General features: G+C 44.6%; 1 protein-coding gene across 1 annotated transcript in view; it reads left to right on the top strand.

The window, feature by feature from the left end:
- LOC125516554 (uncharacterized) overlaps positions 1-9769 on the top strand; it is a 36247-nt gene extending 26478 nt beyond the window's left edge. The window contains exons 4-10 of the mRNA XM_087545797.1: positions 3416-3467; positions 3598-4008; positions 4127-4261; positions 4377-4537; positions 5234-5302; positions 8307-8474; positions 9679-9769. Of these exons, the coding sequence (XP_087401923.1) occupies positions 3416-3467; positions 3598-4008; positions 4127-4261; positions 4377-4537; positions 5234-5302; positions 8307-8474; positions 9679-9769 (1087 nt within the window). The remainder of the gene's footprint in view (positions 1-3415; positions 3468-3597; positions 4009-4126; positions 4262-4376; positions 4538-5233; positions 5303-8306; positions 8475-9678) is intronic.
- Positions 9770-14764: the final 4995 nt, after the last annotated feature.

The following is a 14764-nucleotide window of genomic DNA, read 5'->3' as shown; positions in this document are numbered from 1 at the left end:
TTAGGGTATGTAGATCATAACACGTATCCACCCTTCTGAGCCCCGAACGGGCTCCAGATTAGCCCTCCCGATGAAGAACAGGAGGTGGCGGTGGCTCCGTATCGTAAAACTTAATGATTCCTTATCTCTGATTTTTTTTCTCCGCGAGACGGTACTTATGGAGTTGGAGTTAGGGCTAACGGAGGAATGTGGACCCACAAGCTCACACGGCGCGCCCCCTGAGCTCGTGGCTCCTGGGTGCCCCCCCTCCAGTAGTTCTCTTCGCCAATATTTTTTACATATTCTGTAAATATTCTTCGTAAATTTTTAGCTCAATATGAGAACTTTTATTTCTACACAAAAATAAGACCATAGCAATTCTGATGAAAATAGCGCCAGTCCGGGTTAGATTCATTCAAATCGCATAAATTAGAGTAGAAAACGGAAGCAAAAGTTTCTGAAAAAGTACATACGTTTGGGAAATATCACTAAGACCCTCAACTCCATGGGCAAGAAATTAGGGGCAAGGGCACCCCCTACTAGGAGCCGCCTCAAAAAACACCTTATTGAAGGCATATGTGTGCTCCTGGATGGCCCACGCTTCTGGAATGAGGGACTCATGCTACTATAGGTCCATCAACACCAATGACAAAAAGTTATCATCACTCACCATTTGGCGACCCGTCAGTGATGACTACCTCATCACTAGCGGACTACCTCACCTGTGAGTGATGACTAGTGATCACTGACCGGTCGGCCATTTGGTCAATGGTGATTGTTGATGGGGCAACACGAAACAAGCTAGTACTGACCGACGGTACACTCTGGGCGGTTGGTGTACTTGTGGTGACCTTGGTAACTAGGGCTGCACTGCTAGCACACTATTCTAGTAGTGCAGCCCCGATTACACTGCCTCATCCAGAGATAGATTACATCACCAACATTGCATTTCATAGCATCACATACAAAACAGTATGAACATTGCATATCATCCCATACACACATACATTTGCATTTCATAGCCTTACATACAAATAGTATCATTATTGCATGTATATCATCAATATTTCATTTCAACATTTTTAACTTGTGTACATGTACATCATTGCCATCGTAAAGTAGATACAACGTACCCATCTCATCTCTTCATGTCTAGACCATAGATCATTTTCAGATATCTAGTTGACCATGACTATCTGGCTTGCTACAAATATGTTTGAATAAGTATATTAACTTGGATGTACATAAATGAAATGGAGATAGCTAGTTTGCAATCGCCATGACTTTATATCATAGGCCCCAATCTAGTGCAATTTTGAGTCGATAGCTGGTGCAATGCTACCAGCTAAAGGCGCTGCCATTGGGTATTTTTGTGCAGTGCAACAAAATTTGAGCAACGTCACCAGCGTCATATTTCTGCCGGACTACACAAACACTCTCTTGAAAGAAAAGTGCTTTGTATAGTACATCTGCATTACACAAAACACTCTTTTGAAACATTTTTGAGAATGAGTGTATCATCCACACATTGTAGATGAGAGAGCCCTCCAAGTACCACCCTGGCCTCCACTACCAAAATATGGCTTGCTGCCTTGGAGCTTTGCTGTCAGAGCATCGGCCACAGTATTAAATAAGAGGGGGAATAGCGGATCATCCAACGGATCGACCCCCCCCCCCCCTCACATTTCTAAAGAGTACTCCTATCTCACTGTTAATGTTACCTCCGTTTACTAGTTACATCATACAACTAGTCCATCTGGTACCTCATCGATAAATTCCAATCTAACGTAGTCAAGCGAAAATTAATGTCTCCCCTCGAGAGCATTTGGTCTCACGTAGCACTTTCATGCAAAACCACATTCCCATGGAGGATACTCTTACCACAGATAAACACTGTCCGGTTAGGGTGGATCATCTTGTGGGCCACCCGCACCAATCTGGAGGCAAAACTCTTTACCAGTAACTTAAAGCTGACATTGATCAATGTAATCGGTCTGTATTGCCGAATGCCATCCGCTCCATTCAACTTCGGCAAAAAGGTTAACACCCCTTATTTAAGTCTCTTAATATCAATTAGGCCCCATGTGAAATCATCCAGCAAGCTAAACTTCTGAGGGCCTACCAGCGCCCAGAATTTCCTATAAAAAAATCACCGGAAGTCCATTTTGACAGGGAGCCATGTCCGTCTTAATCTCGTCTAGAGACATGTATTTTCTTGTAGGGAAAATGGAGCCACCAAACTCCTATTATCCATCTCTGATACCCTTCCCTTAATCTTCCACGTTGTTGCCGAGATATGTGCCCATCCAGGTTCTGCAGTCCCGAGAGGCTCGCGGTAGAATTCATAAATCTGGTTCCAGAGCTCCCGGTCATGGGAAATGATTCTGTTCCCACTCCTAAGGTACCAAATCAAACATCTTCTCCTTCTCCCGTTAGCGAGCGCATGAAATAATGCGGTGCTGGCATCACCCCCCAGAATCCATTGTTATGTTCCCCTCTGCTACCCGTACAACTCCTTGCAGTAAGCTGGGAAGGTTAGATCGTCTTCGATCTCATATCTCCATGCCCATCCATTCATCGAGACACCAACAACACCGGCTTTAAGGTCCATGTTGGGACTTCGGCCACTAAAGCCTTTTTCTCTAGATGCTACCTACATTCACTCCCCAACCACTGAGGTGATGTCGTAGGCGTCGAATGCTATGTTGCCAACCATTGATCTTGTGCCATAACGGCCCATAACAGTGGGGTGGCCTCTCCATTGCCTGCCACCAAATGTCAGTGACACTCTCCACAAAACCAGGCTGGAGGAGCCATTGTTTCTAAAAGAAGAAGCGCCCAGGGGTCTGCCTTTCTTCCTCCCCGGAGGCTAACTACAATGGACAACTAGAACAATGATCGGTCATGAGAACTGTAAATAAAAAAAATAAGTGTGTAACGTGTCATCCAGCTATTGCGCGTGGAACAATGTTCACCTTTGTATTTTTCTTATTGGATGCGGATTTGGTGAACATGGTTCCACGCGCACCCCTTATGAATAGTAAATTCAAAAATACTAGAAAAATTAAAAAAATCTGAATATTTTTTCTAACATACTTAGTCAACCGATATACCTGTGTTTGAAGTTTCACAAAGCAATTACATCCTTATTATTCTGGGCAAAAATGAAAAAAGAAGCTATATTAAGAAACACTATTTAATGTACAGTAAGGTCCCAATTGTAGTTTCTTCACTAAGAATACTACTGGTGTCAATATTTTTCTGAAAATTCACACGTGAGTAGAATGGTCGACCGAGTTTGTTATCCGAAAATTTTAGATATTTTTCAATTTTCCTTGTATATTTTTGAATTTACTATTCACGTGGGTGCGCGTGGAACCATGTTCACCTTTGTATTTTTCCTTATTGCCCTACCATGTTTCCTCATGTGATGCAGGATTTTGGCAGCCTATTACAAATGGCTTGTCATTTGGAACTACAAGACCCAGGTATATACGTAGGATGGAGCCGTATTCTTCTTGGGATGCATTGATGGGCTGGGCCCTCACATCATATATTACGCATTGAAAAGTAAGATGTTCAAGAGTTTCAATTGTATCGATATTTTGTGCGATGCAGACAAGAATTAGGGAGCATGGATTCTACCCTGGTTTGACTCATGCCATCAGAGCGCTTAGCTCCGACTACGGTGGGTTCATCGCTTCCGTTAGGTTCATCGCACAGTCGACGGAGCAATTGTTCGTGGTGGGTGATGGGCATGGGTACATCCACGTGTATGAATGCATGTCAATGAAGAGAGTCAAGGAATTCAAAGCTCACGGTCGTGCGGTCATCTCATTCACCGTTCACCCGACTGAACCATTTCTGTTATCAGCATCTGATGACCAGCTGATTAAGCTTTGGAACTGGAAGGAGAGCTGGGTTTGCATTCGGATATTCACTGGGCACTCGGACCGGGTAAACCAAGTCATGTTTAATCCGCATGATGTCAACACGTTTGCCAGTGTTTCCAAAGATGGCACAATGAAGGTTAATTATTAGTCCTTTTTCTTTCGTGCTCGTGCCTATAATGTTTTCTTTTTCTTTGAAGGGAGGCCTATAATGTTGTTTGTCCGTATAATATAATTTATTTATTTCTCATTCACAGGTCTGGAGAATTTTATTTCCCATTCATGTCATCAGCCTCAAGTGCGAAGAGGGACAAGCATGTGTTGTTTACTATCCCACGGGTGGTGATCAGCGGCACTACATTGTTACAGGATCAGAACATGGGACGGCACGCGTATAAATACTAGATCATTTTCTTAATTCAACAAAAAAATATGATATCAGATGTATCGCGTGGTTGCATGCCGCACATCTCAAATTAACGTCTCTCCTTCATTTTCTAATATCAGATCTGGGATTTGCAAACACAGACATGTATCCGTGAAATCAAGGGGCTCAACCGATACAGTGAACAAAATGCTGGTGTGATGGATTACCTCCCAGATCGTCCAGTGTTGGCTACCGCGTCAGGTGCCACAGGTGTTTCTCTCCACGACCTCACTACCTACAGGTATTACAGCACCCGCTACAATATATTGTGACTTCGTGCCTCCTCAGACATAGTTTTTTTGTCGGGTCCCTGTACTAAAGACACACAAGTGATGGCCATAGTACTAAAGAAACACGAGTGATGACCATAGTAAGAGCAAGTCTAATACGATACAATCAACACGTTGTGAGGATTAAAATGTTGTATTCTTGCTGAGTTAGATGAGAGAGAAGAGGAGCGAGAAGCGAAGCGGGTTGTACATTAAAAACCAGCTGCAACACCGGCTCCAAGAATTATTGCCAAAATGTATGGTGGGCCATGTACTAGTAAAGTAGTACTATTAAGTAACTAGCTACTATATTTGGCTATTAAGTTGACTATATATGACATGGCAAGTTTATGTAGCCGGTTGCTGGCTATACTATTAACCATACTCTAAATAAATGTGCTTGTCGAATCTCTTCTGATCACATGTGCATGAGGAAAGTTTCAATTTGGATCCGAATCAACCTGGCAGAAAGCAGGGAATGCAAAAGTAACACTCTAACTACCAGCTTGCTTTTCAGTTGAAATCCTTATATAAAACCAGAGGATCCGAGCATGGCTCCACCATTCCCCTCTCTTCTTTTGTTTTTTGTTTTGTTTTATGATGTAGAGTATACATGGCTAAATTATGTATGCATGTTGGAATTAATAGTAGGATTCATAATTTTGTAGGTGCCAAAGAACGCTTCATTTTGGTCTTGGCAGTGTTTTATGTTTTGCATACATCAAGGGCACAAGAAGGTAACGATGTTTTTTAAACGCCCTGTATTTTACTACTCCCTTCATTTTTGTATACAAGGCCACAAACTCGGATTACAGGTACCAATGTAAAATTTAATGCATGCTTTATAAGTCAACTTTTTTTCTTATTTACTGGGATCATTAATACTTCGCATGCATGCAAAGAAACTGAATGGTGGAAGTAGATGACTGTCATTATGACTGCATGCATGCAAGTATTAAACAGGTTGTTAGTATGAGAAACTACCATTAATTTAGCCTCGATTACTGTTGGTGGCCTTATATAGATGCAAAATGTATATTTCATAGTGGCCTTGTATATAAAAATGGATGGAGTACCACACATCTTCTTTTCAACCTTTTAGTGGGAACAAAGTGGGATAATCCTACGTGAGAATAGCATCGCCACAGGAGTAGATAACGTCCTAACAAACTAAAGCCATCTTGTCCATGGGGATGATCCTAGTACTCCTAGCCAAATGTGTGAACATCCAAGCTCAATAAGCCCCTTGAGGGAAAGAAGTGCTAAGGGCATCTTCGGACCCTCAAACTGCCCGCAACCGTCCGGACTACGCCGTTAGGACGTGTTTAGCCATTCAAAGCGGGTCCGCATCGGTCCGCCGACCTGTTCGGACGCACTTTTTTCCAGAAAGACGAAACAAACTACGGGGCTTTACACGAGTCTAGACAGCAACCACGTAGGACTCTGACACCACTGGCCCACACAAAGCCCCTCCTAGATCCCACATCCCCATCCTCCCATCTTTCTCTGCATCCACTTTCTCACTTGCTTCCTCTGCTGTTCCACCAGCCCGCCACACCCTTCCCTAAACTGGACGACTCCGTATCCTCCAACACTACACCCAGGCTTCATGCCGGTTTTCCACACCTCCCCTCCATCCGCCGCACAGGTACCATCTGACCCTACGGTACTACGTACTAAGCCTGACAAGTGTTCATTGAAACGCATGTGCTAATTTGTTTTATCCCTTCTTCTTTAAAACTGTTTAGATATGAAGTACATATATGAGCACTATGTTGAGTCGTTGGATGGCTTGTCCGACAAAAGACGACTCCACAGATGAGACACCGATGATGCAGGCGGTCAGACGCGAAGCGTGCGGAAGAGCATGTTGTCAAATTATATGGATCGACCAAGGGTCATCAAGTGCTCAACCGCAACAGGGCGTGCGGCCATTTGATGCTGATGGACCACTACCTTGCCCTCGATACCTATTCGCCGATATTTTTGGTTGGCTCTTTTGGATGTGAATAATGTCTTCGATCGGCTCTATGGCGTCCGGCCCTTTGATGATTACTTCATCTTAAAGAAGGATGTCGTGGGAAGGATATGGTTCTCTAGTTACCAGAAGTGCACGACTGCACTATAGATGCTTGCTTATGGCACTGCCGCTAATTCATGGGATGAATACCTATAGATGTGTAAGAGCAATGCGGAGATGACATGGTAAGATTTCCTACTGTCGTGGTCTCAGTGTTTGGACCTCAGTACCTGAGAGAACCAACTGTCGTAGACACAGACAGGACCTTGGCAATGTCTAAAGCTAGATGGTGTCCAGGTGTGTTTGGATCTCTTGACTTCATGCATCGGAGATGGAACAACTCTCTTGAAGCTCTACAAGGCAAATTTCAAGATCATTTTAAGAAGCTTACCATCATTATTGAAGTAGTTGCACTTACAAAATCTTTGGATTTGGCACGCTTTCTTTGGTATGCCCGGGTCTCATAGTTGAATCAATGTGCTGCAACAATCACCATTGTTTGCTAGGCTGACTAAAGGCGAATCTCCTCCTTGCCACTCTGTCAATGGATATGAATACAACATGGGATACTATTTGGTTGATAGTATCTATGCTCCATGAGTTACCTTTGTCAAGACCATCTCTGATCCACTTGGCCAAAGTCTCACTTTGGCCAAAGACAAGAAGCAGCTGGAAAGGATATTGAGAGGGCATTTGCAGTTCTACAAGTATGTTGTGCAGTTGTTCGTGGACCTACTAAACAATGAGATCCGGAGACCTTTTGGGAGGTGATGACATGTTGTGTAATCATGCACAACATAATCGTGGTGGATTAGGGTGAGGATGTTATCGTAGCTCTTCAATTTGATAACATGGGTAATCCTATCGTACTGCCAGAGCAAAATCTAGCCAAATTTGATGAGTTTGTTCAAATGTATCAACACATTCAACATCGAGCAACTCATATGCAACTGAACTAAGATTTGATTGAGCAACCCTGTGCAGTTAAATAGGACAAGTAATACAAATGTGCTATTACAATCTTAATACTTTGTTGGATAGTGATGTTTAATTAGAACTACTATTGCATTTAAGCATTTGCTTTAGTTAAACTGGAACTGGATATTCAGCTATTTTGAGCTTGTAGACTCCAAAAAAAATGGAGGCTGATGTATGCGGCTAGCTTTGGATGGGGCATACTCATCGGTCATTTTTTTAGAGCTAGACGGAAATTTATAACTCCGGTCTAACACTTCGTGTAGCTTCCGCTTTTCTGCGCCGAAATCCATGCAACCGATCGGGGCGTTATTTCTCAAGATGCAACCTAGCATTTTGCTATATGTCTTGGCCGCGCCATCTGGGGCGATGGGATCTCCTTTTGGGCCAACTTACGTTATTATAATGATACCTTCATGAAGCTTGTTCGGTTCCCTAGCCTTATGACTGCTCTTGTTGCTGGAGGCGGTGCTAGATGAAGCCCCATCGGTGTGGCTCGTTTCTCCTCGCCCAGTGGGTGGTTCTTCATGTTGGTCGTCGCCCATCTCAACGTCAGGGGCTACTCTCAACATCAGGGTTGTTGTAGTTGAGTTCCTTTTCAGATGATGCTCTGGCGTGGGGATCCATTCATCGAAGTGCAAAATTGACAAAGAGTTATTATTGAGTGGAAATTTTGGCATGACCCTTGATAAAAGGGAAAATTTTGTTTTTGCCACTCTCGATTTTGCCAATTTTTCTTATGCCAGTTCAGATTTTGACATTTCACTTTTGCCACTCTTAGTTTTGGACAATTGTCACAATTGTCATTCCTGTGCTGGTGGAGATCTAGTGGTCAACAGCATTGTTGGGATAGAGTGGGAACATGACGGTGACCCCGCGGTGGCGCCCTCTCAAAAGCCATGCAAGCACGGCAGGTGAGCACGCGGTGGTGGCGGCGCAAGAGGCGAGCACGCATGGCCGGTGAGGTCTAACGGCTCGCGGCGCACGGCGGCGATGGGCGATTTCGCTGAGCGGGGGCATGGTTTGAACAAAAGGCGTCTAAGGTAAGGTAGATGGGGGGCCGGTAATTTTTGGATCGGACCTACGTGGCGGGCGGGACAGCCGCAAATGCCTGGCGCAGCGGGCCCACTACCGTACCCACCACCCCAAATATCTGACATGGCGGTCCACCTAGCACGCCCGCCACAGCAACTTTTTTTGAATGTCACAATGCTTCTACGCAGTGATTATCGATCCGATCCACACATTATATATGTCTATATAGTACAAAATAACATTCATATAAAGACATTAGAATTAAGTTGTTAATGGATTCTACTGACGGTCTTCACATGAATTTTGGTTATCCTCTTCCTGGTATGGACTATTGTCCTTTTCTGACTCAGTCTTGACCATGGTGCAATGTCATCACTAGGCAATGTTGATCTTTTTCTTCTCGGTACATGTTTGATGCCTCGTTGTTCTTCCGCGGGGTAGTCGTCTAATTGGTCATAGTCCTCCTCATCATTGACTTCGTCCATTCCGACGATACTCCTCTTTCCTCTTCAGTAGACCACACGGCTAGGCTTAATTGGGTCTTTTATGTAGAAGCATTGACAATCTTATTGCAAGCACGTTCGTGGACTCATTTTGTGGTGGTATAACCATGGTAGTGAAATAATCGTCTTCTTAAAGTACGTGGTTCGCCCATCTAACATGGAACATGGGGCATATCCGCGTACCTTAGTTCCCAAATCTCTTTGATTCTGTTGTAGTGTTCCTTCTTTTCATTAGCGGTGTATGCATGTAGTGTCACCCCTAAATTCTGGTACACACCTTTTACCTTGTCTCTGGCCTCCGTATAGAATATGTATCCGTTGATGTCATAGGCTTGGTATGTGGTCACATTCAATGCGGATCCCGATGCCAAGGAGAACAGCTCAGTAGCTCTTTCATCATCTTCTCACAATGGATTTTCCCGCACGTATGTCTTGAACAAACCTGCAAACTTTTTGTCGTGCTCATTTGTTAGTTGCACATCGGAGCGGTTTATCCCGTGTTTCCTGTATTCAGTTTTCAACCGCAACATGTGCTTCCTAGCATATGGGTTGACACACTTAATGTGTTGTAACACCACAGTGTGAGCTCTTATGAAGTCGGGCTCTCGGTTGGGATCGTCAAAGGTCACATGCATATTCTTTCTCCATTTCTTGTGACCTACGCCCTTTAGCCGGCCAATGTGCTTATTCTTGGGCATGCCCAAAGGTTTCTCGACTTCAAGGTAGTCTATGCAAAGCAAAATAACCTCTATAGATAGAAATCACTGGACGATGCTTCCGTCTTGATGTGACCTGTTATGAACGTTTCGTTTGAGTATCCCATTTGATCTTTAGAAGGGGAACATGTTGTGGATGAATACTGGTTCTAGGTCTATGATGTTTCCGATAATGTGGACAAGCAGATGCACCATGATGTCAAAAAATGAGGGTGTGAAGTACACCTCAAGCTCACATAGTATGACAACAATCTCTTCTTGCAGTTTCGACACGTCCATCCATCATTCATTCCTGTTGCTCGTCATTGTCCGTTCCTTCACATGACATCCCATCCTCACCATGACTTGCCCATGTCGTATAACCGGGCATAAAACAACTAGGCAACAAGTTCTTATGCAACTCTCCTGGTTCACTTGAGTACATAACATCATTCTCGCAAACAACACACAGACAACATATTTTCTTGGAACTCTTTTTTTGTACATATTCCTCCGCAAAATGTAAGAACTCTATCAAAACATTAAAATTATCATTGGACACACATGGTATAGAGTACATCCAACTATGTTCCAACATTCCACGCCAAAACCTGCAACATATATACATATATAACATAATAAATTATTATTCGATCTAAGAATATGGAAAATTAGAAAATTCGGCACGACCTTTGCTAAAAATGGGAGATATTGAGTGACATCAACCTGACGAAACAAAAATTAATCAACATTTCGATGTGATTTGGCACTTTCATTTGTATTCCCTGAAAATTTTCAACAAAAGCATCCGATCAACCGAATGTTGAATCGCCGAACACGTCCACCGCACCACACACCAACAATCAAGTACGCATGCATGCTCATACATACACACGATGTTGAATTTAGAAAAGAATTCTCACCTAAAACGTGTCTCCTCGTCTCTCTGATGTAGCGTGTCAGATCGATCAGAAGAAATCAAGAACTGAGAGCTGTGGTGTATGATCAATGGTGAGAGGAGTAGCAGGAAGAGGAAGAAACTAGGGAGTGGAAGCCACTGAACTAGGAAGCAAACATTACACACGATTTTAGCACTGGCGGGCGGCAGGAATTGCCCACCACTGCTAAGTGACGTGGAAAACATCCTCGCGCGAGAATTTTTTGTGGCGGGCACCAATTAGGGCCCGCCACATCTATTCAACCTACCACTAGCGGGCGATGTAGAGGACCAGCCACAGCTATGTTCTGCTAAAATTGGGTTTCAAACGATGATAGCTAGTGGCGGATGCTAGTTACTGCTTGCCACTGCTTGGTCATTTACCTGTGGCGGGCAGCAGCTAGGGCCCGTCACAGCTGAGTTACGCAAGCAATCCTCGTCCGGGAGATTGTACCTGTGGCGGGGGTTGAATTTTGTCAACCACAGTTACGTTGTTAGCTCTGGCGGACACTGTTTGGTACTCGTCATTGCTTATTTAAAAAAATAACTGTGGCAGGTGACCTACACTGCCCGCCACTCACTGGGGTTCAGCTATAAGCCCTTTCCCAGCAGTGTAGTGGTAGCCTCAAAGCTTGGTTGCGATCTTGCGTCTGATACATATGTCTCCTATTTGAAGTTATTAAGTCCAAAAATAGTATTCCATAAACGAGTTTTACAAAACAACAACTGAAAACTGATTTTGTAAACTTGTTCCATATAGCAGATATCCTAACAACCACTCAAGCGTGGGATAGCATAGTAGGAAGGTTTTTTAATTCGGCATGGGGATTTTTCTTCACAACGTTATTTCACAGTTCATAGTTCTGACCATAGTGTAGCCTTGCCATTGGACATATCTCCGGTGTTGCAATCGTGGAAATCGATGAATTTTCTAAGAACGTCCTGCCTCCTGCAAGGTAATTGAGGAATGGAGGAACATAAAGCTTGAACGAGATGGAGCATGAATTGCGTGTTTGAGTTATGCCAATGCAAAATTGGTGTAGAGATTGTTCTCAGTGGTGTTATTCAGTTATGTGATTAGCATTCTTTATCATATTGTAGAAGTAGTACATATTTTTCCTATGTACATTGCAGTATGTTCCGATCAGAGAAACGTGGGTTCCCTCAAAATTTACATTTCTTCATGAGTTTCTGATTTTAAAATTGGTATGAACCTTGCACATTTCTTCATGAGTTTCTTATTTTTAATTTGTTATGAACTTTGCGCTTTCCTGTGGATCCTTTTCCCTGCATAACGCATGGAATTTGTACGAAACGCGGACCCCCTGTCACCTCTCTGTAGATATTTTGGAGTGAATGGTGTGAAAGCAGAGCATTATTTAAGGTCGACGGGAGTGAGTGGCGCTCGTTCAGGAGTGAATAGGCTTGGTGCAGGAATATTTGAGGAACATGGTTTTCTTTCAGTTTTGCATTCTCACTAGTCCCAGTGTTGCTGTTGTTGCTTGATTGATGGCAAACAATTGCCTCGATTTCAATCCAAAGTTGCTCGGGTTAGCATCGCTAAGCTACCACCACTATCGCTCCATAGAATTGCAAGGACATTCAGTTAATATATCCAAAAACTGAGGAGCCATTGCTCACTCTACAACGGTGTCATAAAAACTTCCAAGCAAGACTGCAAGTACATACTGATCGATGATCCAATTTTTAAGCGACAAAGTTAGACGAGAGATATTTGGGCGGCATCGTTCTGTCTGACCTCTCCGCCATTCAAATCACCAGATATATCCGAGATACCTTTAGCTGCTGAAATGCACATATGCAACCATCCATCTTCTGTCAGTCACTCTGTTAGTGTAGAGTGCATTTCTGTCTTAGGCTATTGATAATAATCTAGAGCAGAGTATAATTCATTTCTATGATTACCACTACATAGTACATTGCTACAAGTAGTACATAAAGAATGCATGAGGCATAACCTTAAGAGAGAAACCCCAATAAGAGGGAAATACATGGAAGCACAAGACTTTAATTTGCAGGGCTCCACAGTAATCAAGCTTTCTCCCGCTTTATCAGCAGATCACCAATACAAAAGGATCCGCTACATTCATTCAGTTCAACAATGAATAACGGAAGCTCACAAAATAAAAATGAATTGTCCAATGTGATGTTTTAAAGTACCAGCATGTATACATAATAAGGGGTGTAATGTTGAATACACTATGAGTTTGTCCACAATGGTACCCATATTATACTTGACCGTATCGTGTCATTTATCAACAGATGGTTGAAACCCATGGTATCCTACAGCTGCATCTACTGGACAAATGCAATCTGATGTTCACCACAATACAACCAGGCGTAACAGCAGCATGCCAATACGGGTCAATTGTACTTGAACATAAAACACTGGTCCCAGAGTCAGTAAAACGTTACAGTTATAGGACCAGTTGCTTACAAAAATAGATGTCAGGTCTTATGCAAGACTAGACAAAACCAAGCGACATGATTACCATCCAGAACAATAAATTAAATTGAGGAACACCGAGAGGCTGTTTAGGCCATGTACAGCGATGGGTGCTTATGCACCAGTGCTTAAAGAGAGAGAGAGAGAGAGAGAGAGAGAGAGAGAGAGAGTATGATATGTTTAAATATATGCAATGTGCCTGCGACCCGCTCCCGCGACCGGCTCCCGCGACCCCCTCCTAGGGTTCCTGCGGCGCTGCCGTAGGCTCCCCCCCGCGGAGCCGCCACTGCGGCCGGTGCCCGCCGTCGCCGCGCGCTCTCCCCCGCTCACCTACCACTTCCCCCCTTTCCTCCCTTCCCCGTACCCCCGCATTGCCTCCCCGAGCAAGGTGACCGGGGGCTTCCTCGGGGCTCCTCTCCAGCTCGCCGCCCTCGCCCTGCCTCCTCCCGCCGCCGCCCGCGAGCGCGCCGGTCCTCGCCCTGTCACGCGAGAGGAAGATCTAGCCCCGCCGCCGCCGCCGCCGGTCGGGCTTCGCCCGGCCGCAATCTCTGGCAGCGGCGAGGAAGGAGGAGGTAGACTGGCGGCGTTTTGATCGGGAGGCCCTCCTCGGCCACCTCGCGGGTGGCGGCGCGAGAGAGGGTCGAGCCTTAGAGTACAAAGCTAATAGTATCATCTATCAACCTCAAAGTAGCATGTCAATTTGTACTTTGATGCACCCAAAAATTGTGTACAGTCGTGATACCTAGACTACCAACAACAGATATTTATTCTTTACAGATTCAAGAGGAATGGAGGGGAAAAACTGAAGAACAAGGACCCACCAAATCCTTTAGCAAATAGGATAGGAAACGAAGCTAGCTCCAAGGTCTCGCCCTCTCGGTCTCAAATGTAGCCTGCAGCACAACCATAAAAAGACCATTAGCACACCTGGACAATTTGTCAAGCACCTAGCGTGCAAAACATTACGATGAACTGGGAGGGAGGTGGTGCATTGGTGAGCTTCCCAGGAGGTTTTGCAGCAGTGAAGGCCATCAGGGATGGGAGTGCCCATCCAAGCAACAACTGCTGCGCGCACACACAGCAACAGCAGCATGCCGGCCTCCCTTCCCCATGGCCGCGGAGTAGGCAGTGGCGACCGGCAGTGCGAGAAGTCAGAGACGGGGCGAGAGAAGGAAAACCAGGCGTCTCGCCGATTGATTGGGACGGAGCAACGAATCGGTATAGCTACATGGCGCGGAGCATTCCTTCCACGAACCACGAGCGGGCTATGCAAGTGGAACCGCGGAGTCTTTACCTACCGCACGGGTCAACACACGCATCGCATGTTCGTCCACACTTGCAAATTATACAGATATACAGGTATGGATCGGAGAAGAGACGCCTCGTTTCCCTTCCTTCCTTCCTTCCACTTGCATTTTGTTGAGCGCTCCTCTCATATTTCCCCGCTGCAAGACCTCCTCTGCAGCTGCAGGTTAGTGCTCTCCGTTGACTCTACTACTTATCCTCGCCGATCTCTTGTGCGTGTATGGCAGTCGTGCTGTAATTGCTTTGTGCAAAGCTTGACTGT

This window comes from Triticum urartu, chromosome 3A, assembly GCF_056163025.1.
Source record: "Triticum urartu cultivar PI428250 chromosome 3A, HENAU_Tu73, whole genome shotgun sequence".
Lineage (NCBI taxonomy): Eukaryota > Viridiplantae > Streptophyta > Magnoliopsida > Poales > Poaceae > Triticum > Triticum urartu.
Note: the sequence above shows the minus strand (reverse complement) of the source record. Positions and strands in the feature narration are given on the sequence as shown.